At 39.0% G+C, this 23328-nt stretch overlaps 1 protein-coding gene across 1 annotated transcript in view; it reads left to right on the top strand.

The window, feature by feature from the left end:
* Positions 1 to 23328, top strand: part of LOC121922547 (contactin-4-like) — a 418703-nt gene that overhangs the window by 179749 nt on the left and 215626 nt on the right. Inside the window, 1 exon segment of the mRNA XM_042452129.1 lies at positions 1718 to 1813. Within this exon segment, the coding sequence (XP_042308063.1) occupies positions 1718 to 1813 (96 nt within the window).

The raw sequence follows: 23328 nt of genomic DNA on the forward strand, positions 1-23328 counted from the left end.
TGTATAGCATACAAACATGCATGTATTAATGAAATATCCACTACAGATCTACATTTTTGTGAACTCTAGTGCATTAGACAAGTAACAGAATCAGTTAAACCCATGACATCTGATCCAGATCACATGTAAAATGGATTTCTGACAAACACAATGCACAGTTTTGAGTTTGTGAAACACTATATAGGAGAAATATACTGGCATTGTTGCTTATGATCAAGTGACTTCTTATATATCACTAATAGTTTTTGTTTCTCCCTTTTGATACCTCAGACTCCTCTACAAGCCATACATTCTGCCTCTTAAATATGTTATATTGGGGAGGATAGTTATTTGGGAAAGAAAAAAAGCCCCACAATAGAGATGGTTGCTGATCAGACGTAAGCTACAGAATGCTCTCTAAAAGCAGAGAATGGCTTGGTCAAATCTGACATCCATATTACATTTCATTATAAATTATTTTTCACCTTATTACGCACTATACAGAACAAATTGTGAGTATAGTGTCTTGTTCTGAGTGCCAGGCTTTAAAAAGAATGGAGACAACTTAGAATAGATTGAGAAAAGTGCTATAAAGAAGTGTTGGTAGAATGGAAAACAAATGTAATGAGGGAAAAATGAATGAACTGGACATGTTTAGGCAGGACAAGATAAGGCTGAGGCAAATGGTGATAACACTTTCCATATACCTGGAGATTTGATCTATGGAATATCAGAGGGAGATAAAGTATTATTCTCTGATACCTAAAGGGGCATGGCAAAATCAAATAAAGCTTAGCTACAGAATAGTAAATTGTGGTAGAATATTACCTTTAATTGGTTAAGTCGTCTACCATTTCAGTGGTAAAACTTATATAGGAAAAAGACAATTGGACACTTTAACCAATTACCTTGGTGGTAGGGTGTTTTCTTCCTTTTTCAAGAAGTCTTCAGGCAAAGGCTAAAGATTTCTAGCTAGAAATGCTGTAGTTCCAGATTTTCTGTAGCTACATGAGCTAAAACTAGGTGGCCACCAAACTCTATGATCCCATGACACTAAGAAAATAACGTGGTGTGAAACCAGGTTATGTTTGTGGCATTCACATTTGCCCTGACTGCACTCGGTGTAGTTTATGGGGGGGGGGGGGCTGCCAGAAAACCCACTTAACCCCAATCAATCTGGTATATTTGATACTGGGCTTTTTCCCCTGTGTCTTTTTTATAAGAGCCGCAATGATCCGCATCTTCAGTGGTGTAAGAGTACACTATTGAAGCGATTCAGATAATGCTGCATCATTTCCGGAAATAGAGGTGCCTACATTTTAAATCACTCTGATGGCAAATGTAAATGGCAACAGGGTAAAATGCTGCAGAGAGATTTCCAGAACACTGATTTGGTATTGCATCACTGCAGAGATGCAGATCTCCTTGGGACAAAAAAGTAAGTGTGAATGCCCCTGGCTGTGGTTCTATGTTTGCAGTCCTTCACATCTGGAATCCTTGCTGTGAAATACCAGCTTTGTACAGCAGGGAACAAAGAGGGAGTACTCTACCAACACTGCTGCATAGGGACAAGAAAGCTGTCTGTAAAGAGGTGGATATTTTCAGGACCCAGCCTCCATTGTTTGTTTGTTTTTACTTGTTTATATGTTTTCTACTCAAATTAAGTGAATAGTTGTTGTTCCTTTCCTTTTTGGAAACTGAATGCAATAACATTTACTTATTCCTCTCTTACTTACAGATCTTGAAAAATTCAAAACCAGAACAAGAAGTACAGTGTCTGTCCGACAAGGACAAGGGATGGTATTGCTGTGTGGGCCGCCACCACATTCTGGAGGTGAGTAGTATAAATGCCATCAACTTCACTTCCTTTTGGAAATCAAATAAATGCTTATTAATTTAAAAAAAGTATTGGTAAGTCCTATTGAAAAGAATGGAATTTACATGCATATAATTATTCATGGTACCTGAACTGAGTCAAACAGATCCCCACTGAATCATGACAAAACTACTACAGTATGTTAAGCAGTCACTCAAAAGTACAGCTTTACTGGATAATATTTTGTATAACGGCATGCTCATATTTCTTTCCCCTGTAAAAAAATAAAAATTTCTCATGACTAAAAATGAAAAACAAAAGCAAATACTCCTTATATCCACAATTAAACAAAAAGATAATTAATTTTCTAGGCAAAAACATTTGCATGATAAAAAGGGAAAGGTATATATACTTTAAGCAGTATTTTTCCCAATTTTTCAGCAAAATCTAGAACAATGGTACTCAAAGTAAGTGGCCCATGGACTGCTGCTTCCAATTCCTGGTGAATTTCTAGGAAGGAAAGAAGCAGATGTAGTCAGTTGGCACAAATGTGGTGCCAGTCCCGTGCACCTTGGGGGAATTCCAGATGGTGATGCTGGGGGACAGCTGCTCTTCCAAGAGAGAGCTGACATTTGGTGTCCCTCAGGGCACCATTCTGTCCCCCATGCTTTTCAACATTTACATGAAACCACTGGGAGAGATCATCCAGAGACATGGGGCACGGTGTCATCAGGACGCTGATGACACCCACATTTATTTCTCTATGTCCCCGACTATTGCAGTGACTAGGGATGGCATCTCTCCTCTGGATGCCTGTCTTGGATCAGTAATGGGCTGGATGAGGGAAAATAAACTTAGACTGAATCCAGAGAAAACGGAGGTATTCGTGATAGGTACCCCAAGTCCAGGGATCGAGTTTTGTCACCCAGTCCTGGATGGGGTCACACTTCCCCTAAAGGACGAGGTTTGCAGTTTGGGAGTACTCCTGGATCCGTCCTTAAAATTGAAATCCCAAATAGATGCAATGGCCAAGAGTGCTTGGTATCAGCTTCGGTTGATACGCCAACTGCGTCCCTACATGGACCGAAAGGATCTTGAAGCAGTAGTACTTGCACTGGTAATCTCTCGGTTAGATTTCTGCAATGCGCTCTATTTGGGGCTACCCTTGTACCAAATTTGGAAGCTTCAATTGGTTCAAAATGCAGCAGCCAGATTGGTCACCAGAACATCTAGGTTTGACCATATAACACCAATACTGAAATCTCTTCACTGGCTGCCAATTAGCTTCCGGATACAATAAAAGGTGTTGGTTATTACCTTTAAAGCCTTACATGGCTCAGGCCCGAGTTACTTGCGGGAGCGCTTCTCCCTACATAATCCGTCCCGCACTCTCAGAACATCTGGGAAGTTTTTAACTAGAATATTATAATACCAGGTTAATGACAACTTCACATAAGACATTCACTCCTGTGGCCCCAAGATTATGGAATGACCTACCAGAAGAGATCCATCTCATTACTACCTTAGAGCCCTTTAAGAAGACACTCAAAATGGATCTCTTCCAGCAGGCTTATCCACTGAATTCCATATAAAAAAGTTATGATGACTGCTCTTCCTTGACTATGATTGTTGGCTAATTGTAATTTTTAGAGAACTAATAGGAATTTTTGGTAAATTCAGTGTTAGTATTTTATTGTTGTATTGATTGTAAATTGTACTAAGTGTCTTTTAAGGTTGTAATCCTGTCTCGATCCGTGGGAGAGGCGGGAGGTATAAATAAACTATAATAATAATAATAATAATAATAATAATAATACCCTACCATTTTGCCACATCAGATAGAAGAAGCCCTGATCTGAAGCCAGACTTCTCCCCTGTGCATATATCCTAGTAAATTTACATTCTATGTACTTTCTTGAAGTACATAGCAGAGTTTGAACTGGAATTTAATAGCTGTGATTTAATTTCTTCACAAGTTTAACATTGCTGAATATTTCATTGTTATTTCCTTTTGCTGTATGGTGCTATCTGCTTCAAGCTGTTTGGAAAAGAAAATATAAAAAGTAAAGATGATAAAATCACAGGAGGTGGGGTTTGAGTGTTGCACTGTGACTCTGGAGATCAGAGTTTGATTCCCCATTCCACCATGGAAACCTATTGACTTACCTTAGCAAGTCACATGCTCTCAGCCTCGGGGAAAGCAATGTCAAACCTCCTCTGAACAGTAATGTATGGAATTAGGTTTTCTTGTAAACCATCTTGGGAATATGCTTGAAGTATGGGGTGAAATAACTGAAGCAGATCAATGACCAATATGATAAAGTATAACGAGATTCATTATATCTTTTGCCTGATCATGTTAACTGAGTGGATTTTCTTGTAGTAGCCTCTTATTCCATAAAGCTCAGTGACAAGATAGTCTAAAATTTGGGCACTGTGTCTCTATTGATTTCTTCCTGGTTTTCCTGTTTCCATAGCTTTTATTGGAAAGGCTCTTGTTCTCTTCTATTTTACATGATATGCATTTGTGACTACATTCATGTATAAAATGTAGGACATAAACAATTATGTGAGTTTTCCTCTAAGAGGAAGAGTGAATTATTACTACATCTTTAATCTATCAAAAGATATTATAGATGGTGTGCAGTGGTAGTGGGGGGGCCTTAGGTTAATAAGTTTAAACTAAATCAGGTGCGTAGGTTTTGTGGTCTTTTAGATCTCAAATCTCAAATGCAACCTCACAAATAAAAGAATTCCCATGTTTCGTACTCAGTGGAACCAGTCATTTTACAGCCTGTAAAATGATCCATTCTTCTCTGGGACATGGGATGTTTATCAAAGCCCATTCTGTAACTGGAGCCATCTCCATTGATGCTACTTTTCAGAAAATTAAGTTAACAAGGAAGTTGCATTTGCAACAGTCAAAAAGTCAATGTTTGCTTGGTGGCAGATGGCAAAATGAACAAACAAACAAAATGTTCACGCTTCAGAAAGAATTTTGTACAATAACAATTATAGTGAGGAGCACAACAAAATATTGTTCTGTTATTACCTAAAGACAGTTCAAAACTGTGTCATTATGTTAAAGCATAGTTTTAAAGATTTGTATCAACAGTAGCAAAGTACCTAATGGAAATGCTTGAATAAAAAACTTGGGGAAATGTTGACAGTCATGTGATGGCTGCTTAAAATTGTTCCATGTGGACACATAAGGTGTTAGTAATCTACCAGAAAAAGAACCCTACTTTCACCACACTGCAGTAAGTCCATAATTTAAGACTGTTCCCTTTAGGATTAACTTTCAGTATAGAGGCAGTCATGGTGTAGTGTCATGGAATGTCAAAGCACTCCCAAGCATATAATAATATAATAACGATAATTATTATTATTATTATTATTATTATTATTTATATTTCCCACTTCTCCTTTCGTATCGAAGCGGGATTACAGCAGTAAAAACATCTTAAAATACATACATAATTCAAAAACATCAATCAAAGAAATAAAAATAAAAGGGAAAAGGAGAAAGTTGTTACAGTGTTGCTCAGCCATAAGGATCCAGTCATATATTCAGATGTATAAATCAGATTAGAGGAGATCAGTTGGATAGGTCTGCCAGAAGAGATCCATCTTCAGTGTCTTTTTGAAGGCTTCCAAGGAAGTGATAAGACTGACCTCTTCCAGTAAATTGTTCCAAAGTCTAGGGGCCATCACAGAAAATGTTCTAAAAGAGGTAGTTTTCAACCTGGTCTTGGGGTGTCCCAATATTTTTGTGCCAGATGTCCTGAGAGTGTGGGGTGGATTATGTAGGGAGAGGCATTCCTTAGTAACTCAAGCCCAGGCCATGTAGGCCTTTATAGGTAATAACCGACACTTTGTATTGCGCCCAAAAGCTAATCAGCAGCCAATGTAGAGATTTCAACACCGGTGTAATGTGCTCTGATCTCGGTGTCTTGGTGATCAGTCTGGTTGCAGCATTCTGAATCCTTTGGAGCTTCCCAACTTGGTACAAAGGTAGCCCCATGTAGAGCGCATTACAGAAATCTAAATGAGAGGTTACCAGTGCAGGTACTACTGTTTCAAGGTCCCCCTGAGCCAGGTAGGGATGCATTTGGCACATCAGCCGTAGCTGATACCATGCACTCCAGGCTATCGCCTCCACCTGAGATGTCAACTGTAGAGACGAGTGCAGGAGCACTCCCAAACTGTGGACTTCATTCTTCAGGGGGAGTGTGACCCCGTCAAGGATGGGTTGGCAGATCTCCCCCCCCCCCACTGACCAATAATAATAATATGTATTCACACTTCTCCTTAGTCAGTTAATTGAGCTATAAATAACCATACAACATACACAGAGAAAGATACACACAATTCATTGCTGTTAGTTGTTGTTTTCAACTATTTATAGATTTATAAATATAATTGCTCTGCCCATTGTTTCAGTATGGCTGTTATTAGGGTCCAGTATAAAGTCAGCAGTAATGGAAAAATCATTCTGCTCAACTTTCAGACATCTCACTAGCATTTCATTTTACATGCCTCCAGGAATCTACCTGTAACTACCTATAACTATAATATAGTAGCTGTGAAGAAAAATCCATGTCTCTTCTGTTCACCAGTTGCCAAGTGGTCAAAAATATTTATGCATCTAACAGCCAGTGAGGTATAGTGGTTTCAGTGCTGGACTAGAATTCTTGAGAGCAGAGTTCAAATCCTTGCTCAGCCCTTGAAACCTACTAGGTAACTTTGAGAAATAACACTCTCCCAGCCTTGAAGGAAAGCAATGACAAACCTTTCCTGAAGGGTTGCCAAGAAACCCTTTGATAGGTTCTCATTAGGGTCTCATTAGGGTTGGAAACAACTTGAAGGCACAGAACAACATTTCTAACATTTCAGAGTGTTTTAGTATTAATTGACAGACCATATCTCCCTCTATGAACCGGCCTGGGCTCTGAGATCCTCAGGAGAAGACCTTCTCATGGTGGGAACATGAGAGAGGGCCTTTTCCATGGCTGCCCCAGGGAGGCCAGAAGGCCCCCTCCTTGTTGGCTTTCCATTGCCATGCAAAGACCTTCAACTTCAGACAGGCTTTCAAAGCAGAAGGTTTTTTTTACAATCAGGCTTGAAGTTGTATTCTTTTAAAGTATTTCAAACACAGTTATCTTTTTAACTATATTTTTAAGTGATCTGTTTTGATATTGTAATAATTTCATTCTGTTTTAATGTAACATTTTTCTATGTTTTTAATCTTGTGAGCTGCTCTGAGTCTCAGTTTTGAGAAAAGGGTGGGATATAAATAAATATAATTAATAATAATAATGAATTGATTTTCAGTGAAAATTCCTTGATCTTGCATTTTATTTTCCATACTGAACTATTTCAGTAAAATCACTATGGCTGTTACACTGCCACTACTGAAGATATGCTGATATCTTTTTCCTGTTCACATAATCATATTTGAATATGGAAATTAGGTTTAAAAATAAGTGCCCTGAGAGATTCTTAAAAAATACACTTGCATTATTAACCTACCAGTAAACAGTCAGCATTTGCTTTCTAGAACAACTGAGCAAGCATTTATATAACAGCTTCTTGCAAGAGTAGAGTACACTAGGAAATTTCCAGGGAATGCAGAGGAAGTTCAGAGATATTTGTTTCTCTGCATAAGTTGTAACAAGCATAATGAAACATGTATTGCTCCTTAACTGTAACGCAGACTCCCAGACTTTCCTTGGGTTATAGAGATCCTACTGTAGGATCACATCGTCATAGCCTTGAAAGTAAATCAGTTGAGGTAGCATCACTTATGTAGTGCCTGAAATTCAGTACTGAAATTTCAGTCCCTTGAAAAATGAGTTCCCTTGATAATGCCCTGAGCTCAATAGTTGTACTGTATCCATAAGCTTCAGAGTATTTTCATTACTTATTTTCATATATTTTATTAGAATATTTTAAAAATGTAATACAAATAGAAATATAAAACAAATAAAAGAAACAACTTTTGAAGAAAATACAGGGTGATTCAAAAATAATAGTGCAAAAGTAGAGCTGTTCTACTCATTTTCACACCATTATAACTGCCCTGTGCATAAAAATACATAAAAAGGAAAAGTATAAAGCATACTTCCCACTTTCATACCAACGTTTACAATAAATACATTATTCCTCTTACTCTATTTATCTATATTTCTTCCTTTTACATATTAGTTATTTCTTAAAAATTTCCAGAACCCAGTCAAAATTTTAGCTTTCTGTTCTTGTAATAAAAAAAATCAACACTTCCCTGTCTTTTTGGAATATATTCACTGAATTGCCTCTCAACAAAGTAGATAATTTCCCCATTTCTACTAAACACTCATCTTGAGCTGAGATCCCTGTATTCTTCCATTTCTATGCGTATAACAGTCTTGCTGCTGTGATCATATGCTGTAAAAACAAATTTGTTTCCTCTCTAGGTATTAATCTAACAAACCCAGAAAAAACATTTCTGGGTTGAGTTGCAAGTTCATTTTCAGAGTCATTTGGATCATCTCATGTATCTGTTTCATATATGTCCACCATAAATGGCTTTAAAAAACAGTTTTGCTGTTCACATTTCCAACATAAACTCAGCACCCCTTTATACATTTAGATAATATTTCAGGTGTTAAATACCATCAGGACATCATTTTGTAAAAATTATCTTTAAAATCATAATAATCATACTAGAAGTGGTAATAGTAGTAGTAGTAGTAGTAGTAAAATTCTGATTACCTTGTAGCAAGATCATACAGACTTAATATAAGAAATATGATAAAGTGGCTGCAATGATACATTGGAATCTATGCAAAAATATGATTTCACATCCATGAAGAACTAGCAGAAAAAACATTAAAATCCTGTGGGTCTTTAAGATAGAAATTGACAAACAATTAGAACGTAAAATGCCAGACAGAACCATGGGTGAGAAAAAGAAAGTTTGGGTTTATTGATATGGCAATCCCGGGGGATTGCAGAGTCAAAGGCAGAGATGGAAAAGATTACAAAATATCAAATTGGGATCAAGCACCTCTGGGAAAATAAAACAACTGTGTTTCCAGTGAAATGTGTTCTCATAACAATTCCAAATGGATGAACAAAATACCTGAATGAAATCACCATAAATGGCATTGCAATTATAAAAAAGCAAAACTGCTTGAAATGTGTCACATTATCAATGATACTTCCCTGATTCCTATGTTCTATAGAATCCAAATTATTGATGGTCCAAAAGTAGGCAGTAACAACTGGTAGATTAAGAAACTGTTGTTGATGTTGTTGTTGATGATGATGATGTAAGGTTTCTTCAAACTGTTTACTTAAAGCATGGAAAACAATTGGGGGATAAAGTACTGTAAAATTAGTGCATTAAAGTATGTTTCCCTGGTGTATGCTTCCCCTTCACATTGGATCTCTGTTCCTCCCACCCCTATATCAAATCCATCTTTACATATTAACAGAGAGAGCAACAAAATGTCTTGTGGCTCTTTAAGGATTCCCAAATAAATTGCAGCATAAGCTTTAAGGAACTCTTACCCACACAAGTTTATTCTACAATAAATTGCTTAATCTTTTAAGGTGTGGCAGATGAACACAGCTATTCCCCTAGATTCACAGGCATGTCACCCAGCTGCAACTGAAAAGTCATTACATGGTGGGAAGAAAGTGTTTGGATGCTTCCACGGTTGTCATGAACACAGAGAGGGCTCTGCACCAGCAGGGGGAAAAAGCTGACAGTTTCTAGTTCTTGTGGTTTTCTTGCAGTAGGATAATGTCTTTCTATTTTTGAAGCTAAAAGCTGTGCAGTGTAAATTGAGCTGGTTGGTTGAGCCCTTGTTGTTGCTCTTGTTGAAGTGTTGCAGGAGGAAATATTAAGTGTAAATTTATTCAGACGGAGGACTTTGTAACACCAGAACAATGTTTCCATTCCTTCCCCCCTTCCTAGTCTGACATGGTGGCTGTGAGATAAGTTACCTGTCTTTCCAGGCAGGGAAAGCAATGAGTTAGACTCTCTACTTCTAATCATGCTGCCTATACAATTAGCTGGTAATCAGTAGTTTCTCTCAGTGGTACAATTTCAGCTACAAATAGTGGTTTTGTCTGGAACTCAACTGAAGAGCAAAGCGATTAGCCATCCCTCACCATGTGCTGTATTCAAAGAAGTGTCGGCCCATATGAGCCTTATGTAAAATTGCATAAGATGTCACTGCATGTTGTGTGACAACAAGGAGATAAAACAACATTAACCAAGTCAGCAAGAAAAAGAAGGGGGGAAAAGGTCTCATGCTGAATAAAATGTGTGTAGAAGCTTCTTATAGGACACATTTTAGAGTGAAGTGAGTGATCTCCCATCACTAGTCCCAGCTTCTGCCAGCCTAGCATTTCAAAAGCATCCAAATGGAAGTACAACCGCCCCTCTGTTTTCGCGAGGGATCTGTTCCGGGGGACCCTCCCCCTGCAAAAATAAAAAATTGCACATATTCAAGCTCCGGCACGTGACCCTGTATGCGTGCCATGGGCACATGTGCCATTTTGTCCCTTGGCGCTTGCTGTTCATGAAACACCAAGGGACACGTATAAATAGGTATTACTTCAGTGGGTAGGAAAACAGTATTCTGGGCAATCATGCTGGCCACACAATCACAGAATAGTCTCTGACAAGGCTGACTCTTTGGCTTAGTAATAAAGATGAGCCCCTTACAGTCAGACCTGACTTGACAACCTTATCAACAGGGAATATTCTTCTTTATACATTGGTACTTTTAAGAAATATGTCTAACATGCACCTTTGCTGCTATCATATCTTTAAAAAAGCTTTTTTCAATAAGTCAAACTGTTTGGAAAAAGTAGGATTGGGAAATTTTATTTATTTATTTATTTATTATTTGTAGTAAGAAATTTTTGAGCACAATTCTATATATTTGATGAATTCATCAAGATTCTCAGCTTATAAAATAGTATTTCACTCTGAAGTGTGTTGATTAAATCCTTTTTTAAAAAAATTATGTACTGGAAGTTTGCCCTCTTTTGTGGGCAAGAGCAACATGCCATATCAGGAATACCAAACATGAAGCAGAAGGCTATACTCCTGACATGGTGGTCATGATTATGTCCTCTGATATCACAGACTGCCCAACCATATCACTAGCTTGCCCTTCAGTCAGTATTATAGCTTGGGCTCTGGCTAAGCTGCCTCTTTGTCTTCCTTGAATTCACTCAGCATTTGAGGAACCAGGTTCATCCTAACCAGAAAACCGTGTCACGGTGATGGGGGAGCAAAGCTGACTGCAGAAACATCCCTTGGGCTGCCATAGGGTGTGGAAATCTTCACGTTTCCCCCATTGGGAAGGATGTGAAATAAATGAAACCAGCCGTAGAAACAGATTCTGGTTGCAGATGTGTTTCTGCTTCACTTACCACTCAATTTTCCTCAGTGCAGTGTGTTCAGGAAATGTGACACCAACACTGAGATTCACATCCCACCTGTTGGAACAGTCCTGTGATTGGCATATATATACCCCTGGGAAGCTTTGTCCACCCAATGGAAAACAAGAAAACCTACCAGCAGTGATTAGCTATTTCACTTCTTCAAGTCTGCAGTGGGAAAAGGGAAACATCTACATAAAAGATGAATGCATTTTTATTTCTCTTTCTTATAACCCTTTTTGAAAGCAGTTTTCCCTAAGAGGCTCATTTTGCAAGCAATTCCCCATAAAACATAGCTTTTTGTGTGCATTTCCCTCAAATTTCTATTTATTGATTTTGCAAAATTTGTGGGACATAAGGAAAATAAAATTCTTGTTTGCATATTAGTTTAGGATAAACAAATTAAATTGCAAACCAACCAACCAGATATTTCTCCTGCCTACCTGAGCAGCATTTTTGTCTTCCTTCATGTATGTCTCACCCTTTCCGCAAAAACCTCAGAAGATACTCCAGTGTCACAATAACAATTTTGTCAAGAAAGTTTAGGCAGGAACAACACATTTACCAAGGATGGTGTCATGGACTGCCCTGGACCTGACTTAGAGGCACACTCACAGGGGGAGGGGAGTCTGCAACAGACTCTGAAGACATAGAGGAGGCTAAGACAGGGGCAGATCTGGGGCTACCTGGATCAGCAGTCTCACAGGAGGCTCAGGAATCTGCAGAAGGAGAAATGGACTCTATGGCTGCAGGTGCTAGGACCTGTGGAGTGAAAACAGGTCATGGAGTCTTTGAGGTGTTCTTTCAGGCTACAAGCCAAGTGGAGAGCTAATAGGTTTCAGCTGAGAGAAGCAGAGGCCTTTTAAAAGACATCCGGCTGCAGAGATTCTTTGCAGCTGACAACCTGTCTTGCAGCTTTGTTGTTCCTGTGTTTCTTGCTCTTTCTTGACTTGCGACTATGCTCATGCCTCTGCCCCTGGCTGTGACTGACTGACCGGTATTGTGTGACCTTTGGACTGGACTCTGGACTATTCCTTTGTACACTCCCCTGCTGTTCTGCCCTCAGTAGTGGTAAGCAGGACAAGTAATCTGTGAAGGACACATATAATTTGCTTGGGTTTTGGTGGATGTAGTCCAAGGCACAAATGGATCAATACATCATAGAACAAACCTGCTTATTTATATATCTGGCCATGACCTTCAGCAAGTCTCTCTCTTGGAAATGACACAGGAAGGTGGTAAAGGTGAAAGCAGAGGAAACTATATGATTACTGATGAAATGTTATTTGAACAAGCAAGGCCAGCTGAGTGAATCCACCCAAAACATTATTAGTAATAAAATATTGCTCAGATGCATTACAGGGCTGAAATTTGGGAGACTGATACGAGTACCAGCAAAGCCTTGGAAACTTTACAGATTCTTCCAAAAATGTATTCTCTCCCATCTAGAATAGCTGTCACATGTTTGCTTACTATATCTGACTGGCTGTCAGTTAAAACAAGAATAGACTGAGGGGTTGTCCACATGCCCTATGTTCCCTCTGGCCTTGTGTCATCTACTGCAGATGATGCAGGCCAAAAACACTGGGACAGGATCAAGCCCAATCCTGCCTGTACAGAAACAGATCTAGAGGATCCAGTCTGACCCCAGGGTGAAGAGCCTTTACTCCAAGGTAAAATAGCCTAGCCTGTTCAGACAGCCCCGGTGCTACTTACCTTTCCAGTGGTGGATCCAACTGAGAAGCTAGCCAGTCACCTCATCTGACACACAAATAGGGCATCTAGAATTTCTGTGTTGGATGGGGTGACTGGAGCGCTTCTCAGTTGGATCCACCACTATTTGTAGGTAAAATTGGAAAGATAACAAGCAGCATACAGATCTTGAGTCCTGGGTCAGTGCAAGGACAGGTGTGTGAACACCCAGCCATCCCTGTGCTGACCCAGTGACTATCCTGGGTGAACACCAGGGCCAAGATAGCATAGGATCAGCTCAGCCCATAATATCCTAGCCCATCTGCTCAGGCCCTGAGTCCCACTAAAATATTATAAACAAATTGTCACTTTATGAAATGACTGTCTTCCAGGATTGTGTTACATGGGAATAAGTAATAATATTGTGATTTCAAGTAGGGAAGGTGCTATAATAAGGTGCTATTTGAATACAAGTAATGTATTTATAACCAATGTTAGTCAGAGGACCATATGCCAACTTGTCCCTTGTATCATAACCCAAGAAAAAGATTTTGGAACCATTGCCGATTTATGGAAGTGGGAATTGTTTTGTTTTGTTTTTTCCTTTCTCTGACAGATACCTGTGGCTACATAACCCATAAATTGGTTATTTTTGCAAAAAAAGAAAAGAAAAGAAGATGAGAAAGTTAGATAAAATCTGAAATTTAAAATTTAAAATTACAAAAGGAACATTGGTGGGTTACAGACCGCCAAAAAGTGGCGGTCTGGCTCCGCCTCTGCTTGCAGCGTCCGGGAGCCGCAGCCTTTAAACCACGCGGCTCCCAGACACTGCAGAGAAGGAGTGCGGAAATCGCAGTCCTTCTCAGGCCCTGAAAGAGACGCCGCAAGGCGCTAGTCGCACGCTCGCAGCATCATTTCCAGGGCACGACATGCGGACACAGTGCGTCTGCTACGTCAAGATGGCGGCGGCCGTGTGGAATGGCCGTCTCCATTTTGTGCGCACGGAGCACGTACTAGGGTTGGGGGGTGCGGAAACACCGCCCCTTCCTAACCCTAGTAAGCGCTCGTCGCGTACTATATGGCGGTTTGTAACCCGCCATTGTTATGGAAACTTAAAGTTAAAATATTTGATTCTCATATTAGTAGCTTACTTACACTTCTGAATTTTAGATATTATTTCATTCTAGCTTTATAAAAACTGTTATTACTGCTTGTAAAATCATTTAATATCATTTGTATATTCTAAATCTTATATTCTTTATGAAAAGACAAAGCCCCTCCGAACAGATCTTGCCAAGAAAACCATGTGATAGGTTTGTTTAGGTTGAAAATGACTTAAAGGCACAGAACAACAACAACAAATTATTTAAAAAATATATTTTTCATGGTCTTTGATTAGCACAGTAAATTCATTGATTGACTGATTACTTTTAAAAGATAAAATGATTCATATAACTGATCAATTGACTAAACATTGAGACTATATTAACTGCACATTCTAAAAATATCCAAGCAAATAAACAACATGGAATCTTATTCTGTTGCTATTACATAAATACAGAACAGGCACTGCATTTTCCTCGAGCATTAACGTCCCAATCTCTATCCCCTTTCAAAGTCAAAACACTGTACAGTTACTTAACAAGAGCAGAGTAAAAGCAGACTCAACATTTCACCTTCTTGTGTGAGTATAAGAGAAAGGGTTCACTGAAACTGCTTGAGTTAGCACAGGTCAGACAGTTTTAAGCATCACTTTGGAAAAGCAGATTTTCAGAGGTGTCGCTGAGGCATGTGGTCACTGAGATGTGTGAAATGTGTAACAGTGGAATTGTTTCAACTCCCCACTTTACTGGATAAGAAATAGAATAGGTAAACAACACACACCTAAACTGTACCTGGATGGCCTTTCCAAAAAGTGTCATGCGGAAATGGTTTCTACAGCTAGGATTGAAGCCTATGTCTTTGTAACCTTGGAAGTTTTACAGCTTTCATACTCCATTCTGAGTCTCTTCCTTGTAGCATTTTCAGACATGTTTCCTTTTCCACATGCAGAATCAGCTAGACTGTCAAGGTTTTAGGGTTATATTGCAGAGGAAGAGAGAATGTACATTTTTCTAGCCATGGTGATGCATTGATGATGATGATGATATTTATATGCTTGGGAGTGGCTTAAAGCAGATTTTAAAAACACATAGTTACATTTCACAAAATACAAAAGTTAAAAAAAGATTAAACAATAAAAAATTAACACCAGTTAAACCATAAACTATTAAAGGAATGAAGCGACTTCAGAACAGTATCTCCAACTCCCATCCCAGTGAGGCAGCTGAAAAGGATGCCACGGTTGATGATATAAAATGCCTCTGAGAGATCCAGCAAAACCAACAGGAACACATTCCTCCTGTCCAGTTTCCAGCATTGGTCATCTTCCAAAGTTGCCTCTGTCCCATGTACAAGTCTAAATCCTGATTAAAATGTACTCAGATACTCAGTGTCATTCAGAAACCCCTGGATCTGGGAGAAATGGAAAACACCTGTCAAATACCTGTCGAAAGAGAAAAGTATTTTCTTGTGTGTGGAAAAACTTTAGAGAGAGCGCTAGTCAAAACTTATTCAGAAAGGGAGTTCCAGAGCCTGGGTTCAACCACTGAAAGGGCCCTTTCCCATCCATCACATGTATCTATGCAGGAAGGGGATGGAAAGAAGTGCCTTTTCAGCAGATCTCAATGCACTGGAAGGTTCATAAGAAAGAATGTAGTCTTTCAAATAACAGCAAGGGCTACTGTTTTTGGCAAATAAGGTAGCATGCTGATGCCTGGGCTGAATGTGTTACTAGGAGGCTACAGCTGTTTCTGCTACTTTGCTTTCAGTTTTTCTGGCTGCCTAGAAAAAAATCCTTCTGCTGCAACTCCTCTCCAGGAAGGAAGAGAGAAGGAACACCTACTTTGTTTTGTTTTTCTCTGGGTTCAGTACTTCAGAAAAAAATTAAAGCTCTTTCAAGAAGTGATCTCTCTCTCTCTCTCTTTTTGTGAGTTGAGGAAAAGCACTTTGCATGATTTTTGGGATGATTTTTCTTTTCTGATTTGAGAAATGATGTTCTTTATCATCTACAGATGAATTTGAACTACAAATTAATTTTCTAAAAAAAAAATAGAAGTGTGTGGATTGGAGGGTGGGAGAGGTGCGGGTGTTTGATGGTGGGCTAAAGGTGGGTGAGTGGGATGCAAGATGCTCTTTTGTTGTTGTTGCTGCTGCTGTTGTTAATCACACACAAGTCGATCTCAACCCATGGAGACCCTGTAGATTTTATTTAGTAGAAATCAATTAGCAAGTCACCTTGAAACCATTCTGTCTGTTCCTAATGAGTTGCAGCAGTTGGCGGCTCCCATGTCCGTGGGGTGGTGGATTTGCTCAGGGTTTTAGTAAAGAATTTCAAGGGGCTACCCAGGATGATAAGCCTATTTTGGGGTAGTGGTAATCTAGACTAGACTAGAGGGATCTTGGAAGAGAGCAGCTGCGTAATCTAAATACATGCCTCCTGGCAATTCTCTATGCCTACTTCTACTGCTTCTTCCCATGCTATGGTGACTCCTAGAAGCCCAAGTGAGCATGATGGGAAAGTTGTGTCCAAAACATCTGGAGGGGCACCTTTCTGTTTACCTGTGTTAAGGGCTGCAAAATGCTGTTTCTCCTGCAGTGTTTTCTATGTCTCTCCTCCCTCAATGAATTTTGCAGAGAAAAGGTCCTGAAATGCAAAGATTCTAATCAGTCAACAATTCTTCCCATCAGGGGTTTCCATCACTGGAGAAACACATTTATGTTTTGTTTCAGTCTCTGAAGAAGAAGAGGACAAAACTGGAATTGGTTGCCTCCACCTAATGTTGACTTAGGCGTCACTTTCTACTGGTCACCCTGCCCTACCACTCCCAATGAGTGCCAGCTGCCACTTGTCATTAATATAAAATTATAAATTTAACTCCAGACGGGTGCATGTTGCACTGTTCATTTAAGCTGTGTGGTCCATTTATTTTTCATGTGATGCTAGAGTCCATGTCTAAATTATTAAGAACACAATGTAGAAAGCTCCTCAGAAAGATAAAATCAATGTGATTAAAAGTAAGCTTTCATAATTCTTGCCTTGGAGCTATTTTAACTAAGTTTGCCAAATGCAGTTAAAGGTTAAGGGACAGGTTTTGCTATTGTTTGTTTTGTGGTCAGAAATCCTTCTTCCCTGAGCATTTTATGAAATTTCTACATTTAAAAAATGCATATTTTATACTATACAGGCTGACCTTTCCTTTCTAGGGAAATTGCTTATTAGTACTCCTTATTTGTTGTCTCTTTGTAAGCATCTGACAAACTGTGAGGCTGCACATATCTCCTTGCTATCCATGGGAATGCAATAGTAGGCTCTTTTACAGATGTAGATACTCAACAGGAGGAGAAATTAAATGGATGACCAATTAGTAACCTTGGAGGATTTATTTATTGGTTTTTGGCTTTTTCATGGGTATCTGATTCACAGGTTGAACCATACATAGGGCAGGAATGCCATCTCTACATGTCTAAGCATGTCCTTTATTAAGAAGAATTGCTGAAAAGGGGTGGGAGTTAGAAGGTCAGATTTATCACTACTTATAAGAAGCAATAAAGTTATTCAGACTCCCAGCGCGGATTTTTCACCAGTTTATTATTTATTCTACTTGCTTTAAATTTAATAAGATATGTCATTTTTGACAGTGCTACAATATTCCAATGCCTTTATTTTGCATCCATCAACTGATAATATGTTATCTTTTTTTTTCTCAAGAATTCTTCCATAAGCATAATTTTTCAGCTGCTAATAAGACAGAAAGATATTCAAGTTCTTTTTTACCCAGAGAGTCTCTCAAGGGAACAGTCAGAATGCTTGCAGGGTCTCTCCATCAGATTTTAACATGCATATTTTATTGGTTTAACATATGTCTGTTTTAAACATAATAGATTGGAATGGCAGTTTGAGGCAGTGTGTCACATTCTTTGTTTGGTTTTAAATGCTTTAAAGTTTAAAAGCAAAGTAAGATATGGCTGGGATCCAACAGCGTGCCTCCACACACACACACACACACACACACTTTTACTCACAGAAAGCTTATTTCACTCAAGAAAAAGTTACTTCTAACTTAGCTGAACAGAACTGCATGCTAAAAAGAGGTAAAATTGAAATACAGACCCGATCTTCTCACATAACACCTGACACACATCTATTTGCATAAAATTATGTATTATTTTATTCTTTGGTTTCCATATCTTTTTTAAGCTTTAATACTTCATATCTGCAGGAAGGAAGCTATAATAACTAGGACTCCTACACAGTTACCTAATGTAATGTAAAATGTGATACAATGGCATCTGCCTTTTTTTGCTGTGGGAAACTGTTGTGTCCCTGAACACAACAGGTGAGAGATGTCAGACTGGTGCTCTTCTTGCTATCTTTCTTCAGGCAAGGGAAGACTTTTTAGTTTTGACCAGCTTTGAAAACTAGTTGCCCAAGGAGAATGGGCCTTGCATAATGTGTTGCAATGTGTATTTGTTATTTTCTTTTTAACTGGTTTTAATGTTATTGATATTTCAATTACATTTTTAACTTCTCAGTGTGATTTTTTTGGGGTTTGTTTTAACTGCTTCAAACCATGTTGGGACAGCAACAACAGAAAAAAGCATAGGTGTCTAGAAAACCTGTCTAGACAGAAAAGGGCTTTGACTTTTCTCTTCGAAGGTGAGATGCATGATGCTACAACAAGGGTGGATGATGGAGATAATTGCATCCTTAAATCCTACTGAGAGAGACATGGGACCTAAAAGATGAAAATGGGTATTATTATATTTACCTGTGCCCAGGATGTGGGCAGCCCGTATCGTCCTGGGCAGCCCATCTACAACCCATACTTCTGCCATAGCTTTTGTAAGAATGCAATTTTCCCATTCTTACAAAAGCCATGGGAGAAGTCCGGGTTGCAGATGGGCTGCCCAGGAGGAGATGGGCTGCCTAGATCCTGGGCACAGGTAAGTATGATAATACTCATTTTTGTCTTTTAGATCCCACATCTCTTCCAGTGGGATGTAAGGGTGCAATAATATCCAAAGTATCACCTTCCCAATATTCTTGGACTGCAACTCGCAATATCCCTCACTATTGGCTTTGTTTGCCGATGGTGATATTATTATTATTATTATTATTAAACTTTATTTCTATAGCGCTGTAATTATACACAGCGCTGTACAAAGTCGGTAAAATTAGAAGTAAATAAAAGCCTGCTCAAGGCATACATTCTAAGATAATAACAATTAAAAGAGGAATAGATAAAATTACCATATGGAAAGGAAAAAACAGATTAAAAACATCAAATATCAAACAAATCACATCACAACAAATATTGTCAGACAGCCAGATAACAATCACAAATTCCCTGAGAACGCTTCCCTAAACAATATGGTTTTCAGCTCAGCTTTAAAGCTGGTTAGGGAAGTGATGAGCCGTGCATGCAGAGGAAAAAGGTTCCAGGAATGAGGGGCAGCTAGAGAGAAGGGATGGATCCGGGATGGGGCAGAGAAGATCCTGGGTTGAGAGAGGAGATTTTGGCTACCAGAGCGGAGAGTGCAAGTAGGGATGTAGGGAGAGAGAAGATCAGTTAAATAAAGAGGGGCCAGTCCATGCAGGGCTTTAAAGGTGAGTAGCAAAAGTTTGTACCTGATGCGGAAAGGAAGAGGGAGCCAGTGAAGGGAAGACAACAGAGGGGAGACATGATCATAACGGCGAGCGAGTGAAATAATGCGTGCAGCTGAATGCTGAACAGAAATTAATGGGTGGAGGTGAGAGAGAGGAAGCCCTGCCAGGAGGAGGTTACAGTAGTCTAATCGTGAGACCACTAGGGCATGGACCAGTGTCTTTGCAGTAGAAGCTGAGAGATATGGATGGATTTTAGCGATATTATAGAGAAAAAATCTACAGACTTTGGCTGTAGTCTGGATCTGTGGGATAAATGACAAAGAGGAGTCAAAGATGAAACCGAGACTGAGGGCTTCCTGGACCGGCTGGATCGAGATGTTATTGATGGAAATAGAAAAGGAATAGTGAAGGGTGGGCTTAGGAGGGAAAACAAGAAGCTCAGTCTTGGACATATTGAGCTTCAGACGCCGATGGTGCATCCAGTGGGAGACAGCTGTTAAATAGGATGACACTTGCTGCTCTAGCTCTGGTGAAAGATTAGGGGTGGAAAGGTACATCTGGGTATCATCGGCGTAAAGATGGTAGGAGAAACCAAAAGAACTGATAAGTTTGCCAAGGGAGAGTGTGTATAGAGAGAACAGAAGGGGACCCAAAACAGAGCCCTGAGGAACTCCAACCGATAAGGGGACAGAAGACGAGGTCTGACCACCCGAGACCACTGAAAAAGATCGATCTGACAAGTAAGATGTGAACCAATCGAGAACAAGGCCCGAGAAACCAAGGTCAGTGAGTACATCTATCAGGAGACAGTTCTAGTTCAGCAACATCAAGATGGCTGACCTCTGCTCATTCCTTCACTTGAGTACACAGTCTTGTAATTTTTGCACATGGTATTAGTTTGTGGTTTTGTAAATGAGATTGCTGGATCAATGTGTACACTTCTGAATAGTCTCACATGAAAATTTAATTTCACTTCTCTTCTTGTGTGAGCTATCAGTTCCTTCAATGTAGTTTGAGCATTATGGCATTTTATTTATATTGGTGCTGGAGTAATTCTGCCAATGTCTTTCTTAAACCTCTACCTTTTCAAATAACACCCAAATGTATAGATGCATATGAAAATATTTTTAGTATGCTAACCAAACCATACATAATTTATGTGTGATTCTTGTCAACTGTTACTTCTTAATCACTCAAGAGCTGTGACTCATCACACCAACTAATGATCTCCATCTGACTGCTTAGCCCACTTGCTATTCTGTCTTGAACACATCTGTCACCGTGGCTTTCCCTAGAGATTTACACAAAAGTTTGAAACTCTGACACATGTGCATTAACTACCCAGAGATTTCCCCCATTAATGACTGACTGACTGCTTGAATATTGCAGGTTTTCCTGAAAACACCTACTATTTTGCCTTTAGACACCAGTTGGGTTGCCACATGATAGACAGCCAGGAAAAAGACATCTGGCATTGGTAACTCATGCCACATTGCTGAAAACAGAATGTTAATGGTATCCCCACTGTATAGACTCGGTGGGAATATTGAAAGTATACAGAATGTGTTATTAATTATGTTGTTTTTTCTGATAAAGATTTTGCTGCATGCAGATGAAGTGCACACCCATTAGCATTTTGAGGGATCTGCATTTCTGCTTATAACTGTTGTTTTTGGAACTGCACCATTTCTTAGCCATCTGCAAAGATGACATTTCAAGAAAATTAGATTAGATTGATTGTACCATAAATGGTAAGCTATTATGCCCCCCCCCCTTCCCAAGTTATATGCCTGTAGGAAAGAGATTCCATTACTTCCCCTATCACCATGTATGGATGTGAGGGCTGGTCAGTGAAAAAAGTGGATAGGAACAAAATCTGTTCATTTGAAATATGGTGCTGGAGAAGAATGAGAGTTGATGTGACATAGTGGTTTGGGTGCTGGATTAAGACTGAAGACCAGGGTTCAATTCACAGCTTTACCATGAAAGCCACTAGGTGACCTTGGGCTTGTCACATTGTCTAAGCTGCAAGAGTAGGCAACGGCAAACCTCCTCTGAACAAATCTTGCCAAGAAAACCCATGAATCTGCAGCTTTCAGTGTCTGTTTAGTTAAGGACAATATGGATTTGTTTGCATACGAATCATAACCTTTCCTTGGTTAAGTAATGATTTGTACTTTTTGCTTCTCTTCTACATAATCCTTCCTATCACAACCCAGATACATATCATCATGGGATGCTGAATCTTTTGATTCATGGAAATTACTTAAGTATCTCACCTTTAAATTCTATTGGTTACAGTGTTCGGTTGCAATGAACATTTTCCCTTAACGATTGTAGCTGTAAATTTTTATTCATACTCTGTTACACCTCAAAGGGACATTTTGTCTTTGATGACACTCTGTCCTTGGAAATGACTACAATCTTAATGCACTTCAGAATTCACAGACGTTACTTCTTCATTTTTAAGTTTGATCTTATCTCTTTTACTTATAGTAAAAAGCTGATCAAAAAAATAGTAAAAGCACAGTATTAAAGGATTAGCTGGGTCACATTGGAATGTTTTTCCACATAAACATAGGTTCTTTAGCTTTACTGAAGGAAACATAAAAGAACCACAGAAAAATAGGGTAGGCTAAATCTGGGCTCTCTTCTTAATATGACATGCATATCTTTATCAGTGTGCATTAAAATTTGGTTTTGTAAGTAGTTATTAAATGATGTATATGATATAAATATTTTAAAGAAGAAAATCAATTTCACTATGATATGCATAGCTGGGCAAAGGTAATTAGCAGCAATGTCTGATCAACATGGTATTTTATTCTGTGATTCCTCTTCCCCCATCATGTCTCCTCTTTATTTTCTGCTGACAAGATCTGCCACTGAAGAACCTTATCTCAGCTTTGCAGTCTAAGTTGAGTAGTTTTTCTAAGCCCATCAGTGTTGCTCCTGATAGTGTGAGCCTATGGTATTTTTGTTTTAAAGAAAACTTTTTACTGCAATCAATAATGGTGGCTGTTCTAAAAATCAAGGATGTATTTCAGACTGAGTATATCAGGAAGGTTTTGCATAAATTGTGAAGCAATAAGACATGTTTGCTAATATCCAAATGAAATAACAAGGTTTACTTTTTTGTGTGCTACAAAAACTTCAGTAAATGTTCCAAAGGGATATTATTCGATGAAAACTATTTGTCTCTATAGTTAAATGAAATTTTAGATGTGAAATCAGCTTCGGTGCTTCAAATATTGTTTTTATTTTCACTTTGGCATTCAGGATATGAATGCTTTTTTAAACATTAATATCAGATTCCTAAACCTATTTTTTTTAGTCCAAATTGCGTAAAATCAATGAAATCAATAGAGATTTGGCAAGTCAACCACTAGACAAGCTCTGCTGATTCAATGGTGTACTTTAGATGTGACTAACAACTGGATTGAGGCCAAATTTTGTAAATTGGCCTGTACCTTTTTTTCCATTCCTGACTCCATATAGCCACAGATATATGACTGTAGGGAGTACAAGCTAGTGGAGCTGGGGTCCGAATATAACTTCTGCTCTTCCAGGTGATTTAGATTTCCGCTCCCTAGCCATTGACAACCCAGTGGGGTCACTACGGTTGGTCTCACTCAGTGCAGTAATTCATGGTGTCCCCTCCCCAAATTTAACTGCTCCCATATCACAT

This window comes from Sceloporus undulatus, chromosome 2 (genome assembly GCF_019175285.1).
Source record: "Sceloporus undulatus isolate JIND9_A2432 ecotype Alabama chromosome 2, SceUnd_v1.1, whole genome shotgun sequence".
In the NCBI taxonomy this organism is placed as follows: Eukaryota; Metazoa; Chordata; class Lepidosauria; order Squamata; family Phrynosomatidae; genus Sceloporus; species Sceloporus undulatus.